Source organism: Emydura macquarii, unplaced genomic scaffold, assembly GCF_026122565.2.
Source record: "Emydura macquarii macquarii isolate MOO-44397 ecotype Brisbane River unplaced genomic scaffold, CSIRO-AGI_Emac_v2 contig_2473, whole genome shotgun sequence".
NCBI lineage: Eukaryota > Metazoa > Chordata > Testudines > Chelidae > Emydura > Emydura macquarii.
The window spans coordinates 12032637-12054935 of record NW_027132610.1 but is presented as its reverse complement, the minus strand read 5'-3'; the positions used below and the strand labels follow the sequence as shown (position 1 = coordinate 12054935).

At 44.8% G+C, this 22299-nt stretch overlaps 1 protein-coding gene across 4 annotated transcripts in view; it reads left to right on the top strand.

Moving 5' to 3' along the window:
* Nucleotides 1–22299, top strand: part of STARD13 (StAR related lipid transfer domain containing 13) — a 375055-nt gene that overhangs the window by 164111 nt on the left and 188645 nt on the right. The window contains exon 1 of one of the 4 annotated variants that reach the window (XM_067562976.1): nt 16942–17124. The exons of the other annotated variants lie outside the window; for them this stretch is intronic. Coding sequence (XP_067419077.1) covers nt 17001–17124 — 124 coding nt within the window. The 5' untranslated portion in view covers nt 16942–17000. Of the gene's footprint in view, nt 1–16941; nt 17125–22299 lie in introns of those variants that run through there. 4 annotated transcript variants of the gene reach the window in all.

The following is a 22299-nucleotide window of genomic DNA, read 5'->3' as shown; positions in this document are numbered from 1 at the left end:
CCTCCCAAGAAGCTATGAAGAAAACTAAAGTCACAGGATGAGAAGGTAAGTTTTGGTCATGGAATAGAAACCAGTTAAAAGATAGAAAACAAAGTATAAATAGTCAGTTTTCAGCATAGAAAAAGTGTAATAGTAGATTGCACAAAAGACCTTTACTAGGACAAGTATTATTTAAATATTGGTAACCTTGGAAAAAGGAGTGAACAGTGGCATAAAATGTGGCAAACATAAGATTTCTTAGGGTTTTTAAGGCATAAGAGGCTTGTGAGAAGCTTCAGATGAAACTAACACAGTTAGGTGATTGGACAGCGTGAAAGCAGATGAAATTTCAATTTTGGTAAGTGTGAGGTAATGTACAGGGAACATTTGAACTACTCATACACTAATTTCATAATAAAGTGCTAGTATTTAGGAAAAAAAGTTGGCACCATTGTGGAAACCTTAATTAAAACAGCTCAGTGAAAACATCTGCTCAATTTGCAGCCTAGTCAAGAAAGCAAATACAATGGTAAGTTATCTAAATACTAGAAAACAATGTGGGGAATGTTATAATGCCATTATATAAATTGATGAATCTATATCCCTCTGCCTTTCAATACCGTTCCATTTGGTCTTCTCATCTCACAATGATCTAAGAATTTAAAAGGGTCAGAGAAGGTCAGTGAAGATGGGATGCATGGAAAGGCTAGAATTATTTCAGTTAAAGAAGGGATGAATCAGAAGTGATATGATAGGATCCTGTTACTTACCCTGTCTCATAATGCATAGTCAAGGGGGCTTCCAAGGAAATTAAGAGGCTGAACATTTGAAACAAGAGGAACTCTACAGTGATAGGGCTGCAGTCTGCACTCGTTCCTGTTTCCCCATCTAACAAAGACTGACAGATCAGTCAGGAATCGGAGGCTTTTGGTACATACCTTCTAGAGATACCCTAAGAGAGATTAATACAGTCAAAGGCAATACTATGTATATATAAGGGGTGAAATCCTGGCCCTGATTAAGTCAATAGGAGTTTTGCCATTGACTTCAGTGGAACCACGATTTCACCCACAGGATGAGAGTTTCAAAAACGCCCCAACATTGGTTCAGCTCTGCTCTCATTGAATTCAATGGGAGCAGAGTTAGGTCAATGCTGAGAACTCTAGAGTTTGCACTATTTATAGGGCCAACACATGTTAGAGGAACCATGCTTTTATGTTCATATTTTGAAGAAAAATTACTGAAAACTAACGAAAAGGGTTTAGAAATCTAGGCAGGAAACCTGATTACAAGTAATAAGTAAATACATATATTTGGGACCCGTTCTGTTTGAGATCTGTTACAAGACTCTGAGTCAGAGACCATGGAGTCTGCAGGTTTGGGGGTGGGAGAAAGAACACTTCCTTCAGGCCCTTCTTCTCTGAAGTAATGACTGACTCTTTTTCCTTCCAGCTACCCAGTAGATGAGTTTCAAATTTACCTCAACAATTAAACATTAAGGGTTCTTTCCCTTGCATACCAGTTTCTCTTTGTACTGGGAGCTATCAAACAACTGCTTCCTTTGAACTACAAATGTAATGGTTTGGTAACCTGACATCCTTATCTGCAACTCTCTCCTCGTCCCCTGGTTCAAATCCATTATACCTAGACCGGTCTTGAGAAGGGGAAGAGACATTTCTTTTTAAATTAATATAATTAGAAAAATTGTGGCTTGAAGGGCAATACAAAGCTTTGGAGCAGTTGGTATGCTCCTGATAAGCTCACTGCCTTTCTGATGATTGAATTTCTTCTGCCTTGTGCTCTGTGGGACCATTTACACCTGTGCAAAAAGGGAGGTCACATGCTACTTTTCTGATTTGTTAGCCATTTTAGCCCACTTTACACTTATTTTGCAGAGGTACGTGATGTCACAAGACAGACGACATGAGTCCCAATATATTTGAACCTTAAGGGAGAATGACATCTGCCTGTTGTCACAGTACCTCTTATGACTGATGGTGTTCCATTGATTTAGATTTCTCTGAAGCTACTTAAGGTACATCTACATTGACGGCGGTAAAGTCGCCACTGTCAGATTGACCTATCTGGATCGATTGAGTGGTCAGTGAAAACCCGCTCAATCGATCCAGAAGACGCCAGAAGTCGACACAGTAAAAGCACCCCCTTAAGTGGCATAGCACTGCGTCGAAAGGAACATGGTTCCCATCGGCACACTGCAGTAAAGACAGCATACAGAAGGGAAGCACAGCAGTTGATGGGAGTTACGCAAGTTACTCTGTGTAGCTTGTGTAACTCCCGTCGACTGCCGCCAAATCGCTGGGTAAGTGTAGACCAACCCTCACTAACCTTTCAGAATGTAGATGAAAGGTAACACCAAAACAAAGAGGTCTCTGTCTAAATAGTCTGAGCTGAAGCCAAGAGAAAATACTAGTTTATGGTTATCATATTTTAATCTTAGTCCTTTTCTTTTTTTCCCTTTTGTTTTTTAATAGTAACACACACACAAAAAACTAAACTCTGAAACCACACACTTACTAACTTAGGCCAAAGATTTTGAATTTAATTTAGTGCAATGTTGTTTCTGTGTCAGGCAAATTAAATCAAATTAACCCTTACTTAATATTGGGACAGATCCTTCTGAGTGACAGTGAATTCAGCACCTTTTCTTATGAGAAATCTATTGGAGTTTTTCTAAAATAATTGAGGAAAGTTCCAGTAAAATGCAGAACCACCTCAAGTAAACAGTGGAACTGGTTTCATGTCAACATAATATGAAAAATAATTTAAGTTATTAAAACAAACCCCAACTCTTATCTTACATTAGAGCACAAACTTGTATGGAAATAATGAAAGGAATGATATAAGCAATATCTGTAGCATAGGAAGAATGTCTTGACACTATTTATAAGAACTTTGCAGGTCCACTAGCAGCCACTGTGAAGTATATGAAAAAGCTCTGGGTTTTGAAACCAATTATACAAATATGTGTGATTTCAACTCTCTTCTGTGCTTTAGTAGGCTTGATTGTGTGCACAACACCCAATGAAGTCAGTGGGTGTCTGAACATGGAGATGCTATAGAATTGTCCTCTCTTAATATACACAGGGCCAGAGCAGCCAGCATGCTTTGACTTTTGGGGGAGCACAAATTGGAATGGGTGATAGAGCATCCTCCCTTAAGGGGCCAGCTTTTCTGACTAGTGTAAGCCTCTCTGGAAATCTAGCAATGACATTAGCAGGGAGCAACATCTATGGTTCCTGTCCTCATTGTGGTTGGTATCCCCCTGAGAGCTGCTCACACCCTCTCCTCCCAACTTCCTCCATGTGCACTTGTGCTGGGCCAGCCACTGTATGGTACTCACTGTTGTTGCTCTTAGGAATTGTTCAGCTAGCACTGAAAAATATTGTATTCAATCCCTAGAGAGAGAGAGAACACAAGTACTTTGCAGCTTTCATGGATGAAGAGTGATGTCATGTGAATATAAAGGCAATGCCAGCAGAATGTTCTCTATACCAGTGAAGTCCTGCAAAAAGAAAATGACCATTTTTTTGCCTCCAACATTCCTTTTCACCCACACACGGCACATCCAAAATTTCAGATAAAATTTATGAGCCTACAACAAAATTATGATTTGACTGAATGATTTCACTTCACATATAAAATGATTTCAATGTAATATGAATACACAGTTCATGAATTTATAAATTGTATTTTTATATATGCCTATAGTATATCCCACAGCCTAAAACTCTGCTGATATCTATGTTTGTTTCCCACAAATTCAATACTGAATATCATTACCGTGTGTGTGTGTGTGTGTGTGTGTGTGTGTGTGTGTTCAGGGAATGGAACACACACACACAGAAAACTTACACAAAACAAAGATGAAGAAGCATGAATTATACTGTCACAAATGTCTTTAATGTTTCAATTTGCAATTATTTTTGCTTTTGTTGGCTTTCATCTGACATGTTGATAGACAGTGATTGCTGGACCAATATTTGACTTCTCCTAGCAAACTTTTTTTCCCCCTGAATTCTTCTGTTATGATCTCAGGACAGGGTTGCATGTTCGTACGTCATTCAACTAAAAAGTTAAACATGCAGTATGAGTCACAGTAAACCATTCTCTACTAAACCTTAAAAAACAAGACTGCAGTTGTTACTGCTGACTTGTTAATATAACACAGACATCGACATTTCCTGGTTACTGTAAACATTGAAATGCTTTTGGAGTTAATGGAATGCAGGTGCTGTTTGACACTACCAAAACGTTCTCACAGAAACCGAGATATTTTTGGATAGAAAGAATTGTAGATCCACCTAGTCCAACCCCTTCTGCACAGCATGAATATCCTGCTGCTTAGTGGGAACAGACGGATATGTTAAATGTCACCAAATGAGCATCCATCAGAACCCTCAGTTCCTTTATGCTATCAGGAACTGCTGCATCACTTAGCCTGCTAAACCATGTTGTGCTGTGATCCCAGCTTTCACAGGTGAAGCTGGGTCAGAACCTGCCTGGGAAACCTACAGGAAATGGGTGTAGGAAATTATGCTGGCAATTCAGGGGTTCCAGTCTTCACTTTGAATCACTACTGAATCAATGTGTAACTTGCTGATAGGGATTTCTGTACAGCTGGAGCACAGATGAAATATAAAACATTTTAATGTAGTCATTTAAGATCCTATAGTACTTTATATTAGTCGGAGTGTTAGCTTGGACTTTGGCCAAATTCCAGCTCTGGTAATTATATTCTGCCTACCTAAAATTCCCTCTGCTGTTGCATTTGTGTTCCTCACTTCCCATCCTAAAATGTAGTAAAAACAACGAGAGTTCTGTGGCACTTTAAAGATATTTAATATTAAATTTGTTAGTCTTTAAAGTGCCACAGAACTCTCGTTGTTTTTGCTGTATACAGACTAACACGGCTACCCCTCTGGAACTAAAACGTAGTGTCGCTTTTAGCTGTTAAACCTCTGCCATACTTCACCTCAGACATGGCTGCATTTGAATGTTGGTTGAAGTGATTCCTGTGCAATGTGTACTTTGGGATGAAACATGCTCTGTAAATGTCTGTAAGTGTAATATGTTATTATTTGGCAGACATTTCCATCAGTCAATAACCTGATTACTGAAGAAGAGTGTGTGCGTCTGAGAGAAGTTCTTATATTTGCAGTTAAACCACTTTGGGCTTCAGTTAACTATGCTGTTGGAACTTGTTATGAGAAACAGGTATCTTTTGTAGAGTAGACCAGGATACACGAGGATTACCAAATAAGGTTGGAACCCACTCCTGGTGACTCTGAACTAGTGTCCAGACAGCTGATTGTTAAAATGCCAGTGGCTGCCAGCACCCTGTCTACACTGATGTTCCCCCTGTTGCTACCCAGGGAATAGTGGGGAACTTGGGGCAAAAAATCCCAGTTTATACAAAGCCCCAATATGTCATTAAGAAAGTTGCTATACTGAAAACAGAAAGATGTAACTTAAATAGCTTGTTTTTATTAGGCAACTAATAGAGAATAAATGAAAGTCAAGAAGCCAGAATGAAAAGGGAGAGTATCAGGTGTGAATTGCATCCCTCTATTGATTCCACCTTTTCTGTCACATCAAATATAAGTGACTTCTTCACTTTCAAGACCCTTTGTCTTATCCTTACCCTACCTATCATCTCTCATTTACTATCTCATTTAATATTGAGATGAAGAGAAGAAATTCTTGAATTGCCTATACACAAGTGCTAGGAGCTTGGAGTAACAAACAAGAGGAATTGGAATTGCTCATTGATGAGCATAAATTTGATCTAGTTGGTATTATTGAAACCTGGAGGAATGGTTTGCACAACTGGCATATTAAAATCAATAGTTATAACCTGTGTAGGAAGCAAAAGGGGAGAGAAATGGCACTCTGTCAAAAATGGCATTACCTGTTTCCAAGTCACTGATAACTTGGAAAAAAATTACCTTGAATGCTTCTGGATCAAAATTCTAACAGATTAAATCACAAGATGAGGTATTAGCTGGTGTCTGCTACAGACCACCAAATCACACCAGGGGACAGGATGACTCCCTCCTTGTCTATAATGTGTAGGAAAAAAGTTGCATAATCATGGAGGACCTCAATTTGAATGACATATGCTGAATGTCTCATGCTGCCCATACTAAAACATCCTTGGAATTTCTAAACATTATGGATGACAATTTTCTAATTCAGAAAGTGTTGCAGCCAACGTGGAATAATTCTTTATTGGACCTTGTCCTCACAGATAAAGAGGAACAGATCACAAAACTAAATATTAATGATAGCTTAGGTACAAGTGATCATTACTTGATCATATTTATAATGTGGAAGCAGAATAAAGTCCAGACCAGTAATATATATATATATATACTTGGTGGCTTAAAAGGGAAGTTTCACAAAGCTGAAAACAGTTATGATCCAAATCAGCTGGGAGGAAGAATTTAATCAGAAGAATGTGAATGATAAACTGGGAATCATTTAAGAACATCTTACTAGATGCCCCAAAAGCCACAATCAAGGAAGAAGGCCATACTAGTTAAAAAAGGTACTTCTTTTAGAGGGGAAGTGAAGGCAGCTATAAAAAATAAAAATATAATATATAACAAATGGAAGAAATGTGAATTTGATTGTAATGAATATAAATCAGAAGTTAGGAATTGTAGAAAATTGATAAAGGAAGCAAAGGGACACAAGGAGAAATCTATGGCCAGCAGAATTAACAAAAATAAGAAGCATTTTTTAAAAAGTAGGAACAAAAAGAATCCTGACAATGGTATTGGTCCATTACTAGATGGAAATGGTGGAATTATCCATAATAGTGCAGAAAAGGCATAAGTGTTCAATAAATATTTATATTCTATATTTGGGAAAAAAACAGATGACATAGTCTTATCATGTGGTGGTGATAACGTTATTTCCATTCCATTAATATCTTTGGAGAATGCTAAACAGAAGCTACTAAATTTAGACATTTTTAAATCAGAAGGTCCAGATAATTTGCATTCAAGAGTTTTAAACTAGCCAGCTGAGATGTTCATTAGACCATTAATGTTGATTTTCAATAGATCTTGTAGCACCCGGGAAATTCTAGAAGACTGAAAGAAAGCTAATGTTGTGCCAATTTTTAAAAAGTATAAATCTGGGTAATTATATGCCTATCAGCCTGACATTGATCCCAGGCAAGAAAATAGAGCAGCAGAGACAGGACTCAATTAACAAAGAATTAAAGGATGGTAATTTAATTAATGCAAATCAACATGGGTTTATGAAAATAAATCCTGTCAACTAACTTTATCTTTTTTTGATGAGATTACAAGATTGGTTGACAAAGTTAATAGTATTGATGTAATTTGACTTCTGTAAGACGTTTGACTTATTAGCACATGATATTTTGATTTAAACACAATGATATAAAATTAACGTGGTAAGCATTAAATGGCTTAAAAACTGGCTAAGTAATAGATCTCAAAATGTAATTGTAAATGGGGAATTTTCATCAATTGGGTGTGTTTCCAATAGGGTCTTGCAGGATTTGGTTCTTGGCCCTATGCTGGTTAACTTTTTATCAGTGACCTGAAAGAAATTATAAAACCATCACTGATAAAGTTTGCAGATGACAGAGATTGGGGGCATGGTAGATAATGAAGAGGACAGGTTACTGATTCCAAGCAATCTAAATTGCTTGGTAAACTGGATGCAAGCAAACAGCATGTGTTTTAATACAGCTAATTGTAAAAGTGTACATATAAGAACTAAGAATATAGGCCTTACTTACAGGGTGGGGGGGTCTATCCTGGAAAGTAGTAACTATGAAAAAGATTTGGAGTTGTGGTGGATAATTAGCTGTATATGAGCTGACAGTGGGACACCGTGGCCAAAAGAGCTAATGAGATCCTGAAATACATAAATATGGGAATCTCAAGTAGGAGAAGAGAGGTTATTTTAACTCTGTATTTGGCATTGGTGCAACTGCTGATGGAATACTGTGCTCTGTTCTTGTGCTCACACTTTGAGAAGGATGTTGATAAATTGGAGAGGATTCAGAGAAGAGCCATGAGAATGATTAAAGGATTAGAAAACATGCCTTATGCTGGTAGACACAAGGAGCTCAAACTATTTAGCTTAAAGAGAAGGTAAGGGTGACTTGATTACAGTCTGTAAATGCCTATATGGGGAACAAAAATTAATACTGGGCTCTTCAGTCTAGCAGAGAAAAATATAACATGATCCAATGGCTGGAAGCTGAAGCTAGACAAATTCGGACTGGAAAGATTTTTACAGTGAGGGTAATTACCATTGGTACAAATTAACAAATGTCATGATGGCATCTCCATCAGTGACAATTTTTTAATCCAGATTGGATGTTTTTCTAAAAAATATGCTCTAGGAATTATTTTGGGGAAGTTCTATGGACAGTATATACAGGAGGTCAAACTAGATGATCACAATGGTCCTCTCTGGCCTTGGAATCTATGAATTTCCCATCTCCAGTCAGTCCCTGGTCCAGCCTCTATTGCCAGAATTAGAATGAGGGTGCTTGTTTGAAAATTTTTCTCCTTTCACATGTGGGAGGCGCCCCTGTGAACATCCATAAAGCCACCTCATGCTCCTTCAGATCCCTTAAAACTCTCCTTTGTTGTGATGCCTACAGAAATTTGACCATGGTTAAGCTGCTGGTTTGTTGAGACCACTGCCTACCATGCTGACGAGTATTGTCTTATTGTTTCCTTGTACTCTGCAGTGGCAGCTGGTGAACTTTGGGGGAATTGGGGCATAGCAGAAAAAAATCATGCCCACTTGCCCCCAGGGTACCACCCATACACTCAGAGATGGAGAAGGGGAGGATCAACCCTAGGAAAGTTGCCCTCCTATGCTGCCTAAGGCCTTTAATTTCCTTGGCCAGTCCTGGGCCACCCTGGACTGCCTTCCTAGGATCTTCATCCTCTTCTTCATTTGAGTTCCCTCTTACCACTGCAACCACCTCCTCTTGTCCTGCCTGACAAGGCCTCCTCCAGTGGCTGCTTTGCCTTCACTGCAGCATTGAGCCACACAATCTCAGCAGCAGAGCCCAAGAGGAGAGAGAGCCTGCCACCTGAGCCAGTTCTAGTGCCCAGTGCTTCCCTGACACACTACTAGGGGCTCTGCAGATACCGTAGCACGGGGGTTGGGCGGTGACTCCAGAGCCCCAAATCCCACTTAAAATCACCATGGCTCCGTCTCCTGTGACATTGGAAATCATAACTGCAAGTGCCACAGGGGTGGTGGAGAGAAACACCCTGCCACTAAATACAAATCACAAACGCAGCAAATTTACTGTGTTCACGGTCAATATTTAGTTACACACATGCATCCTAGTGGGGGGCAGCAGGGGCATAGCTATGGGTGGGCCATGACCCACTCACTTTGAAAGCAGGCCCACCCAAGCTCTGCTTAAGCTACCTGTGCAACTGGAGCTTTCTCCTCCAGTGGCTTCCCGAACTTCCTGCTTCTGATTACATGACTGGAAGTGGGAAGTTCGGGGTTTTTGGCCTGCCTGCCTATCTGTGTCAGCCAAATGATCACATCTGGCTATGCCCCTGGGGGGCAGGCGGTAAGAAGTAGGGGGATTTTGTGTGGGCAAGAGCAGCCTGGTGAAGGAGGGAGAATGTAAAGGGAATAGGCTGAAGAGTGGGTAGAAAAGTTTAAAATATGTGTTGGCTTTACTTTGGAAGGGCCCCAGCACCCCCTGTATATGAGTCTTCACTGCTGTCTTATACATCTTTATCTGTCATGTCTCTTGTCTGGTACTTACATTGTAAGGTCTTTGGGTCAGGGACCATTCTTTTGTTCTGTGTTTGTACAGCACCTATGGGGGGGTTCTAGTCCATGGCAATGGTTCCTAGTAAATACAAATTAATAATAGTAACTGGATTCTAGACCTACACTGACAATGTGGTCATTCTCAAGGAGAGTCCTGTACCATTCTTTTATGCCATGTACAGAAGAATATCTTTATTTCCCACAGGAAAAAAGGAGTTGGAATCAGGGAAATGGAGCCTTGCAAAAGAGTTAGTGTGCCACTAATGTGCTCCATTTCTGAACAAATGTAGAGCCAGATTATTCCACTTTACTAAAGTTGAATAGTGCCTTACTTTGCAAGTAGTCCCATTTATCTCAGAGACAATGTGCAGAATGAGATATTAATCATTGTGAGTGAGGGTGGTAGAATTTGACCCTTAACTGCTGAAAATCAGCAGATTGAGGATTTTCTTTACTCTGTTGTTGGCAGAACTGAAGTGATCCTTTTCCAGAGTTTTGAAAGGTGAAATGGAAAGAGATGGAGATATAGGTGCCAATCTCCAGGTCCAAAGGGAAAGAGAAGCTGTTTCATAACTGACATACATATCAGCTGTCTCCATCCCATAAAAATTACCTTAAAATATTGGTAGAAATGTTTCCCTTTCTATGTGAGTGCGTATGTGAATTTATTAGCAAGGAGAGGATACCATGGAACAGGCTGGGATACTTAGTGATTGTAACAATGACTCATGTCTTTATCCAAATTTTTTTTTGTTTAGATATAGACACACACACTATAAAAGAGGGCAGCTATTTGCTCTGGGCACCCTTGACGTAACATAAAAATACCACAAGATCAGTATCCAAACATAACTAAAGTGCAGCAACACAATTCACTATAAAGCTCCGTCAGCAAACCAGTTACTTCAAAAGCTTCAGTCCATTCTATTAGCAACTTGCAAATAGCAAACCAAAGTTACCTTGGGCCTGAACTTGCTGTCAACGGGAGTTTTGCCATTGACTTTAGTGGGAGCTGGATCAGGCCCCATAATAGAAACTGTAACTATTTTTTTTTGAAAAAAGAATACTATTAGTTTGAGGGTAGATTATCATCTCATGTTAATTAACTTGGCATCTAATTACCATGGTGACTGGGGGTACTGTAAATAGCTAGATACATAATTACACCTTTTGTGCCACTGGCACAATGGAAGCAAAACAGAATTGCAGTTATAGTATGGGTCTGCTCCCAACCTTTTTCATACTGTGGAGGAGGACTATCTGGAAGTTTAAAAAAAAAAAAAGATAGTTTTCATTCCTGTATATATTGTATTAGCAATAAGCAAAACCAAATCACTGTATTCTAATGCAATGTACTCTAGGGGCAGCTGGGAATTTTCTCCTTTTCTGCTTGTCGTATACAGTATTTTTATTGAATAACCACAAATTAAACCATTTTGGAAAGACTAGTACCAAATATCTTAAATGCTGATTCAGTGGAAAATGTGCCCTCCTTTTTCTCTGGATATGTTATCTGGCTTTTCAGAGAGTGTTTTATGCTGTAGACACACTAGCATTGATCTACTGTGTACTCATTTGTTCTAATGTCTTCTGCTGAAAATTTAAGGAGGTGATTAACCAAAACTTTACCTCCTACTCATGTTTACTAAAATCATAATAGGAAGTGAAACAAGTTTGATATATGAATTGTCAGTTACAAATGCACTTCTTGGAGCATCTTACAGTAACTGTTGATATAGGTGAAATATATCAAAAGAAATCAGTATGTGACAATCAGATTACTGGACAGCCTACTGTCATTAAAGGGACAAGATGAGTGAGGTGATATCTTTTATTGGACCAACTTCTGTTGGTGAAAGAGAGAAGCTTTTCAGTTCCACGGAGTTCTTCTTTAGGTCATTAAAGGAATAATATCTAAATATATTGGCTACTGAATGGGAGAGTTTATCCACAGTTTTGTCCCCTCCTGAGCATACAAGCATGGTATCAGCTTTTGCTGCTGATCTCCCCCCACCCCTTCATCAGCAACAGGAGTGTGAAACTGATGCGATTCTTGTCAGATTCCCTGCTATGGAAGCATTTGGGAATAGTCTTGTCAGTTTCATTCTGCTGCTGCTTGTTAAAAGCTATAAGGTGGCCAGAGAGCAGATGAGCTGTCCCAGTACAACTGCAGGAAGACAGCATTCTACTGGTTTAATTTCAATTCACATTTGTAAAGATGTTTTTATTAAAACCATATGAGCTAGAAACACTTCTGACAGCTTAAACTGACAGTTTTAAATGACAGTTGAAATATTTCTGAAATGGATTGACTAAGCCCTGTCCTCCTACTGGTAAAGTTTCTGAGTCACCAAGAAGTAGCGTTTTTTAAGCCCTGAATTTTAACACTTACCTTCACTTAAGTACAATCTCCTTTCATGTCCTGTTGTCCCCCTCTAACTCCTCATGGTGGCCCCCATTTCTTCCAAATCTCTAGGACTGAGGTTTGAGGCTTGCTTTGTTGGTCAAAAGGTTAAACTGGAGCTACAATAAACTCCTGATTTAGCTTTTTGAACAGTAAAATGACTCACAAAATTATCTATAAGGAGCTGCTGAAGAAACAAGATCTAGATTGTGATGAAGGTATGGGATACAAACATCTCCCTATTCCCCTTCTGGTCACCTTAGAGAGTAATTGAAGAAATGAGGACTGGTAACAGACGAGAACATCTGGACATGTAAGGAGATCAGATGTAAACACTGGTGTGGGAAGGAAATTGTTAAATATTACAATAGTTGGGAGCACTGAAGGGTATTTAGAGCATCAAGCTGGTAAAGTGATACAGTACCTTTCATATCTAGGTTATGGTTTCAAATCCAGCCCATCTCTCTAGTGATCCTTGGATGGCTGTTCAGTGTTCTGTGGGAAATGAGTTGCTGTCAGTCTAATTGTTGCTGGACCAGAACCCCTGTCACAATGCAAACATCACACGTGGCACACACTTATTGGCAGTATCAGTAGGAAAACAGATTAAAGGAGCAGAGATACAGAGGCATCTGTCTTCCCCCTAGAGGTTGTCCGTGGCAATCGGGGTTGAGGCACATAGGGGGTTGGAGTTGCAGAAACCTGTATGGCTTCTGTCATGCGGGCTGGCTTGAGGGGGGGGGGGGGGGGGGGGCAGCTGGTATATTGTATGACATCAGCATGGCAGAATCATAATAATCCATGTGGGATATGCCATGTCAGGTGTGGTTAGGAAGGTTATGATATGCTAAGTAAGAGAATATTACTTATGTCCATGTGTAATATGTGAAAGGGAAGTTATAGATGTATTTGAGATATGTGTTTCAATTGTGCTGCCTGGGCAACACCCCAGATAGGAAGTCTGCAGAACAATGGCCAGTGTAATGGCCCATTAAGGCCTTCCCAGGTGCGAGGGGCCCAGAGAAAGAAGCCAGCATCACCAACGAGTCACCAGAACCTGCTTACGTGACTGGACCCCAGGCACACCTGAAGAGTCAGCAGGATTGGCCCATATGACTCTGGACTCCATTTTAGCTTCAGCAAAGTTCACAGGCCACATGGCGAAAAGACAGAGGGTATATAAGATCAAGCGAGAGAAACCATCTTTGTCTTTGTTCCTGTCCAGTCTGCAGACATACACCTATCTCTGGACCAATTCATCTTGCAACTGAACCGAAGGACTTAGACCCATCCAGGTACTGGATGTGAACCAGAGGAAACTATACAAGCCTGCAACTCCACATTTCTTCCAGAAACCTGAAGTATATGGACTTTTAATAATTTGTATATCTGTGATTTACTTTAACCCTTTAACATTTCTCTCAGGGTTTATTTCTTTCCCCTTACAATAAACCTTTAGTTTAGATACTAAAGGATTGGCTGCCAGCGTGGTATTTTAGGTAAGATCCAAACTTATATTGATCTGGTGCTGTGGCTGACCCTTTGGGGTCAGAGGGAACCTTTTTAGCAAAGAGCAGAGAGTTCTAGTAACTGGCCTCTTTGCTGGACCTGGTGCTGGTTTGGGAGCCTGGAGCTGAAATGCAGTGAAGGGGGCTGAGGGCATTCGTGGACTGGCTTCTTGATATCCAATGAGGGGTAATCGGAAGCAGTTTGTGGCTGGTTGGGGAGCCGGGCGTCAGTGTCACCCACCAGCGTGAGGAGAATCCGCTCTCCTTTTGCAGCCTGCCCTGACCGTGGCATTGTCAGTTGGCTACCCTGGGCACGGGTCCTATCACAGCTTCTGTCTCTGCTCTACCATTACTGTGGATGAATTTGGGACTTGACACTGGAGGGACCTTTTACAAACACTGCATTCTCTCAACAGTATAGGAGAAAATACAGAAAAACTATTTCAAAGCAATACTGTATTAAAATGTAAAGCTCAGACAGGAATCCAGGCAAATCTCAACTATTTTTTGATACAACAGCCTTGTCCAAAAGCTTCTGCACAGATCACACTGGGGGCTGGTTCACACTGACCGCGTGATTTGGCGGCAGTCGATGGGAGTTACACAAACTACGCAGAGTAGTTTGCGTAACTGACGTCGACTGCTCAGCTTCCCTTCTGCTCACTGTTCACACAGCACTAAGCCGATGGGAATAGTGTTCCCATCGAGGCAATGCTACTCTACTTGAGGGGGTGGACTTACTCAGTCGACTTCCTGATCAATTGAGTGGGTCTCACTGACCGCTCAATCGATCCTGAAAGATCGATCTGGCGGCAGTGATTTTGCCACCGTCCATGTAAACGTAGCCTGGGATTGTTAAAACTAATTGAGCGGTACCATTGGCTACCCTAGTCTCTGGGTATGGCTGATATTACATGCTCTATTTTGATTTAAACTACGTGAGTGGTCCTCAGCCTTTCCAGACTATTGTACCTCTTTCAGGAGTCTGATTTCTCTTGTGTACCCTAAGTTACACCTCACTTAAAAACTAGTTGCTTACAAAATCAAGTATAAAAGTGCAAAAGTGTCTCGACATACTATTACTGAAAAATTGCTTACTTTCTCATTTTACCATATAATTATAAAATAAATCAACTGGAATATAAATGGTGTATTTACATTTCAGGGTATAGCATATAGAGCAGTATAAACAAGTCACTGTAGGAAATTTTAGTTTGTTCTGACTTCACGAGCTCATTTTATGTAGCCTGTTGTAAAACTAGGCAAATATCTAGATGAATTTATGTATCCCTAGAAGACCTTTGTGTAGCCCTTGGATACACACACCCGTGCTTGAGAACCACTGATATAGGAATCTCTGTTAATGTCCAGCACGACAGCTTCTTACCACGCTGGGTAGCTGGTATAGTGCAAGGCACTCACTTTAGATACCACTAATCCAGCAGTGGCACTGATGCACAGACTCTCCGCCACAGTCATAGTTAATAAAGGCTGCAACTAAAAGGACTATTCACATTGGTTCAGAAAGCCTAGGGCAAGCCCCTCTTCCCTCTGCTGTGGGGAGATGGGCAGCCACTGGTGCTCTGCCAGTGGTCAGTATTAGCTAGCATCCTGGAGCAGGGGAGCTCCTAGCCACTTGAGTTTCTGGCTGGTTTGGCTGGAGGGGGTCCTGGTCCTGTGGCTGCTCCCTGGCTGGTCAGGGACTAGGGGAGGTGAACCTCCTCTTGCCTTGTGTGCAGAAGGAGTGACTGCCAGAGTGAAACCTGAGGGAGGACTGGGGAGGAGATGATCCTGAAAGTGGGGAGGGGTGGTGGAAGGAATGAGGAGGGCAGGAGGAGAGAGAATACCAGCAATGGAATGGGGCACAGAGGAAGAGAAGAAAGAAGGCGCTGGGGTGGGGGATAAATGTTAGCTCTTCTAGGCAGTTGTTATGCACACAAAACTAGAGGGGAACATTGGTTGCCAGCCTTCCTTTGAAGCAGGGGTCCAGGAGAGTGGGGGAAGGGCTGCCACCTGCACCATCTTGGTGCATGGGTTCTAGAGAGTAGGGGAAGGGCTGCCACCTAGCCCCATCACCTTGAAGCATGGTTTTCTACATGGGGAGTCCCCTGAGGAATGGAACTGATGAGTGGGGGGGGGTGCTTTGCTTGTGGCACCCCATCATGGGTATGAGGGATGCTGTGGTGGCAACCCCCTAGACACACACAGTTCTCTTCTGAGGGTGGCCTAAAGCCCCCTCCCACATCCAACAGGAACTTCTGTTGGGGGTAGAAGTTGGGATCCCCCCCCCCCCCCACACGAATCCTCTGTTTGGCTGATAGCAGCTGAGCCCTCCTGTTAGCCTGTCTGCAGACAGGGAGCCGTGGTCTGGTAAGGAGCAGGCCAGGCACCAGTGGTAGCAGGTCCCCCATTAGATGATTCTTGGGGGAGCTGGCCCCTGACACTAGCACCCCAGCAGGGGTGGCTCTCCGGTGGTGGTGCTGAGGCAGTGTGGCATTGCAGGGGGCTGGGAGCGCCATGGTGGGGGGGGGGGGGTGCCCAGGGCCCTGGCTGACCTTGCCGGAGATGGGGTGTAACTGATTCACAGAACATCCTGAGCATGTTTCAGCTGATCAATTCGGAGAGCAAAGACAAAAGCGGCGAAGCTGGGGCCAGTTCCTGCAGCTCTCCGACGGGTACTCGCGCTGGCAATTCTCTGCCACGCTTTGGCCGCCCGCAAAGCTCCCTGCGCGGCGGTGCAGTCGTCAGGCTCCAGTCATGCCCCGCAAAGACCGAGCAAGTCTGCAGGCAAACTTCTGCTAGCGATCGGCCGAGCCTGGGGCTAAGTCACGGCGGGGACGGGCGGGCTGGAAGGCAGAGAGAGGAAGAGGAGCGCGCAGAGCCTCTGTGCGCTGGCTGGGAAATTGAAGGGTGGAAACTCAGTTGCTGTCCCTGTGGCCCGTGCTCTGAGGCGACCAGAGAGCGCGCGGTCCCCGAGGAGCCCGGCTCGGCTCAGCGCCCGCAAGGGGGGGGGGGGGAGCAGCCGGCCGAGCCGTGGGAAGAAGCGCACAGGTTAGCAGAGCCTCCCAGCCGGCTGGGAGCTGCCGTGACGCGGGGACTCGGAGCGCAGCAGGTCAGCCACACACACAGGCGCGCGCGGGAGACCGAGAGGGAGCGCGAGCGCTCCATGTGCCTGGCCGCCTGCCCTGCGCCTGCTGCCGCCGACGCGAGTCCCGGGACAGCGCCGCGGCGGCTGAGCTGAGCGGCCCTGCGGCGGGGGAGCCCGCAGCGATGCGGAGGGATCTATAATGAGCGGCAAGCGCAGCTCGGCCAAGCCCCAGCTCCGGAGGTCGTTCAGCGAGCAGCTGCGGGACTCCACGGCCAAAGCCTGGGATTTACTGTGGAAAAATGTCAGAGAGCGACGGCTGGCAGGTCAGTCCCTGCGAGCGCGCTTGCCTTCTGCACCGGCCGCCCCGCGCGCTCTGCCGGGGGATGGGAGTGACGGTCCCTGCCCTGGCCCTCCTCTTCCACGCGCAGGAGCTCCTGCCCTCGCCCTGCCACTGTGTCCGCTCTCTGACCGCCCCGTGCCGGTGGGGTTCTGTCCCGGCGCCTCTGGCGCTGCGCTGCTCAGGGAGTCTCTGGGCAACAGCAACTCCAGCCGCCCCTGGGTGAGCCTCACACGCCGCGGTGTGTGCCCTGTGCCGCGGGGCTGCCGGGGCATTGGTGCGTTCTGCAGCTGGGGGAGTGCTTGCACAGCGGAGTGGCTGTGCCCTCGTGCCTCATACAGCTGTGACCGTGTCATGCAGCGGTGGGTGTGCGTGCATTAGTGTGTTATGCAGCTGTGAGTGTGTTTTATACAGCGGAGTGGAGGTGCCTTATACTGCTGCGAGGGGGTGTGCATTCTATAGCTGTGTGTGTTGTATTCGCTAGCTTTGTGCTTTAGACAGTGCATTGTGTGCCCCCTGGACAATTGGGTGTCTACCCTCGATCCAGTTTTGGTTTGTGTTTCCTCCCTATAGTGCTGTGGGTGCACACTACACACCCATCTGCTTGCTCTACAGCTGAAGCACCAAAGTGCTCTTGCTTTGTTTTTTTAACTTCTAAGAGTTCCCATATGTGACAGCTCCTCAATTATTGATGGCTCTTTCAGGTCCTATTAGCGAACCACCAATGGAAGTGAGACAGATCCCCTTGTGAAGGAGGCAGTCGGAGACCATCCCCTGGATGTTACAGAGCCAGGGCAGATCATGGGAAGGGTGATCCCCACTCAGGCCCTTCCTCAGGCACTGTAGGGACACAGTGTCCCAGTCCTGTGAGCTATACCCTCAGCTAGAGGGCAGGATTCAAAGCACATGGAAACTGGGTGAAAGGTTTTTGTGTGTGGATGGTAGGGGGTTAGGGCTAAAACCTGGGTAAGATATAGATGGCACCAAGATAATTTTATGAACACACTAGATAACTAGATACACGAGAAATGCAAGACTTATGTGTCAAATGTAATAAAGATTAATTTGCAAAACATGGATTCTTCAGCTACATTCTGTTGTCTTGTAGCTAATTTGAAGGACACTGTCTAGGAGTTTGTAACATGTTGGTATTGGAGTACATCAGGCACATTTTTGTAGCATAGACATCTAAATTATGCCCACAAAATATTTGTCCACAGGTTCAAATAGTTAAAATAATGGATTCATATTACGTTTGTTTTTGAAGACTTAGTACAAAATGTTTGGCTATGGTAAAGAACTGGTATTTGTGAAGTGGTGTCCGGTTGTGGGTAAGGTCACAGAGCCCCAGAATCCTATTTGCTTATTTCTAAACTTGATAGTTCTTTATTTTTATGCTTACTCAGAATATTAAGATTTCCTTCCATGTAGTCTGATTAGTGCTTTGTTAAAAGCCCATGCCAGCAGGGCATTCAGCTGGGACACTGGGTTAGCCATCTTCTGTCAAACAGACCTCAACTACTGCTTGAGTGAGCAGAAGACCCGGGCAGACTGCCACAGAGCAGCAGCCAACTTTTTAAAGGAACTTGGATTAAAATTAATGGAGTCAGGCTTTTTCAGTAAAGTGGCTGTAATACTGAAGTCATGGCTTAATGCACTGACATAATTTAAATGTTATTAATTCCATTATAATATGCTAGTGAGTTTGTAGTAAAGGTGCCCTTTATCTGATTACATGGTTCATTTGACAAGATAACAAAATGTGTACAAGTAATATCTGTAGAGCTAGCAGATTCCAAATATACCCTGTTCCTCAGATGTTTTTATGTCTCTTGGCTTTCTGCCCTTGCATTTATATTTACTTGTCATTGTGTTTATCTTAGTCTTGGCCTTCATGGCCCCAGTAAATATCCCTGTGGCCTCTTTCTTCCACCTTTCATTAATGAAAAGGCATGGAATTTAGGCTGGCCTAAATATGTCATTATTTGCTGGCTGACTGATCAGCTGTCCATCCGTAGTAATAAATAAGAGCACACTGAGGTGAACAGTTGTCCAACTTTCCTTCTACCCAAAGCTGATATTTATTCTGCAGCCCTGAATGACAATCAAACCAGCGGTCCTTGACTGTTAACTAGGGCTTCAGAAGAATGACAGAAGTGGGAAAGCTCTTTTAACCCATAACTTGCTGGTTTTTTCCTGACTTCCAGCCAAATAAAGGTTCAGGAAACAATGATATAGCAAATCATCCTCAATATTATGGGTGAAGAGGTTGGGGGGCTCTTATATAATTACCTCTTTGTCTTACTCTGCCTTTTCACCTCCTTATTTAAGGGTCAGACATGGGCCTCCTAACAGAACTGCAGGGGAGGAGAATGTAAGGCACCCCTTTAGTCCCCTGCATGGGCTAGCTGCATTAACACTCCATGTGTGGTGGGGGAGAGCAGCTGCTACTCCCCCTCCCAAGCAGTTGGCCAAGGAGTGGATGAGCAAGCCTTGCCTCCAGCCAGCACAGCTAGGCTGCAATGGAGGGGGAAGGACGCTATGCCAGGAAGATGTTTATGGAGTGTTACTTCTCCCCTTGAGTAGGGGTGAATAGGAACTAGAGTATGACTAAGAGTGACACTCTGGTTCCTGCTCTGCTAATGGTACTGGGAAACTATGTGGTGCCCCTTATTCAGGCTGTATGGCAAGGTGCAAAGCCAGCTTTTACTCTTTTCTTCTGTTCCACTTACCTAGGCTTCCTTATTAAATTACTGGGTATACCTAATAAAATGACCTAAATGGTGCTCTTAGTAGTTCTAGTGCTTTTTATTATTCTTACATAGGTAGCTCATGTTCAGGTAAGATTCCTATTATGCTAACATTTCTTCTTCAAGTGCTTGCTCATGTCCATTCCACTACAGGTATGTGCACACCTCCGTGCATGGTTACCCAGAACTTTTTTCCCTTTAGCAGATCCCATAGGGCTGGCTCCAGCGCCCCCTGGAGCCCTGTGCACATATATGAGGTGCTGCTGGTCCTACGCCCCCTCAGTTCCTTCTTTCCGCCCGTGACGGTTGCTGGAACTAACCTTACTCTTAGCAAGAACTATTCCCCTTGTTCGGACTTATTTGATATTCTAGTTAGTTTTAGTTAGTTAAGTAGTTATTAAGTGTTGTTAAGAGTAGTTAGAGATAAGGCAAGTCCCTGCAGGGACTTCGAGCAGCTGCGCTATGCCCTGGTCACTGGGATTCAAGCTGTGTGCCTCCTGCGGGAAGGCCTTCCTGCTCAGCGACCCCCATGACCGCTGCCTTAAGTGCTTGAGAGAAGCCCACAGAAATGTGTAAGATCTGCAGGGCTTTTAAACCGAGGACTCAAAAGGACTGAGAGATCTGGTTAAAAGCCCTGTAGATGGAGGCAGCACTCCACCCGGCGTCCGAGCCGGCCTGCTCCACCTTGGCACTGAGCGTGACCTCGGTACAGAGCACACCGCTGGCACCGCCCTCGACTTGGCACCGTGCAACATCGCCAGCACTGAAGAGGAAGAAGCAGCACGTGGAGCACGGATACTCCCCTGTTCCATTGGTACGGGCAGGGTTGAGTACAGAGATGCACCGGACCCGGCCCGTCGAGTCTTCTCCAGTGCCTGCATCTCCAGTCAGGGAGCTAGGAGTAGGGGAGTGCCCCTACTGACGCCGTCGACACCAGAGGCTTTTCAGGCAGCAAGAGCCTTGTTGGCCTTGCCTACGCCACCTCTGCCCCCCTCCGCTGAGGGAGAAGGGGCCAGCGTCACGGGGGAAACCCATGTTGGGTCCCCCGGAATGGTGGTGGAAATCCTCGGTATGGGGAGGAAGATCTCCTGCCAGACGGTCTCCAGGGGTAGAGCAGAGCCGCTGCCCCAGTAGTCACTCCAGGTCGGCGGCGTTGAGCCAACCTGCTCCGACACAGGACGTGGAATCCCCCTCTCAGCGCCTGTGTCGATCCCCGGCACCAGAGGCAGCACATGCCAGGAGGCGGCACCGGTCAAGGTCTGCCATGCAGCGTTCGGACAGCTCCCGTTCCAGATCCCCGGCACTGAGGAGTTTGCCCGTACCTAGACGGCGCAGAACCCAGTCGCCATTGGATGACCCAGCACTGTGCAATCCATGATGCAGAACAGGTCGCGGGAGTCCGGCTCGGCACGGACCACGGCGCCGACCTCAGTCACAGAAGGTGTCTGCAGGGCTGCAAGGCAAGTGGCACTGGAAATCATCGGTACCGAAATGATGCTCCGGTACCTTTAGCTCTTCGGAGCGCACCTCCGTTCGTCGGCACCGCTCGCAGCAACGGAGGCCAGTCCTCATCGTCCTCCAGGTCGGAGGCGTTGAGAAGGCGGTCCCCAGCACAGAAGGGTGCCCGAGACCAAGGACGTACACGGCACCACCAGTCCAGGGCCTCTGACTATGAGGATGACTCAGGGTCTCCCAGGGGGAACAGTCATCAGGAGAGCCGATGCCCCCACAAAGCTTCACAGCCTGTGGCGCAGTCAGCCTCGGGTTGGGCCCAGGGCCAATGGCCGCAACAATGGCCTTATTGGGCCTCATGGGGTATCCAGGTGGGGCCGGGGCTCCAATCCATTATGTCATCAGGGGTGCAGTCCATGCCTCCCGCACAGGAGAAGGCCCATAGACACCACTCCTTGGACAAGGAGTCAGACTCCATGGAGGGACCCTCAGCGGGTGCAACCCTTCACCAGGAGGGGGTGCACCTGCAGGACGCACCTCGACAGTCTTCTTCCTCCTCACCTGACGAGGCAGTCTCCCGGGACCATTTTGCGCCACTGGAGGATTTCAGGGCGCACCAGGAGCTACTCAAGAAGGAGGCCTCCAACTTGGGGCTGGAGGTGAAGGAGTTAAAAGAGGCCGAAGATAGTCTCTTTAATGTGCTGGCAGCAGCTGCCCCAGCGAGGGTGGCCATCCCAGTCCACAAAAGGGTCCTAAAGATTGTAAAGGCCCTATGGCAAACCCCTTCCTCGGTCCCCCTACATCAAAGGTGGCCGAGAAAAAATATTACGTCTCGGCTGAGGGGTTTGAGTATTTGTTCAATCACCCCGCCCCGGGAACCCTGGTAGTAGACACGGCCAACCAGCGAGACAGGCAAGATCAGACAGGGTCCACTCCCAAAAACAAGGACAATAAGAAGC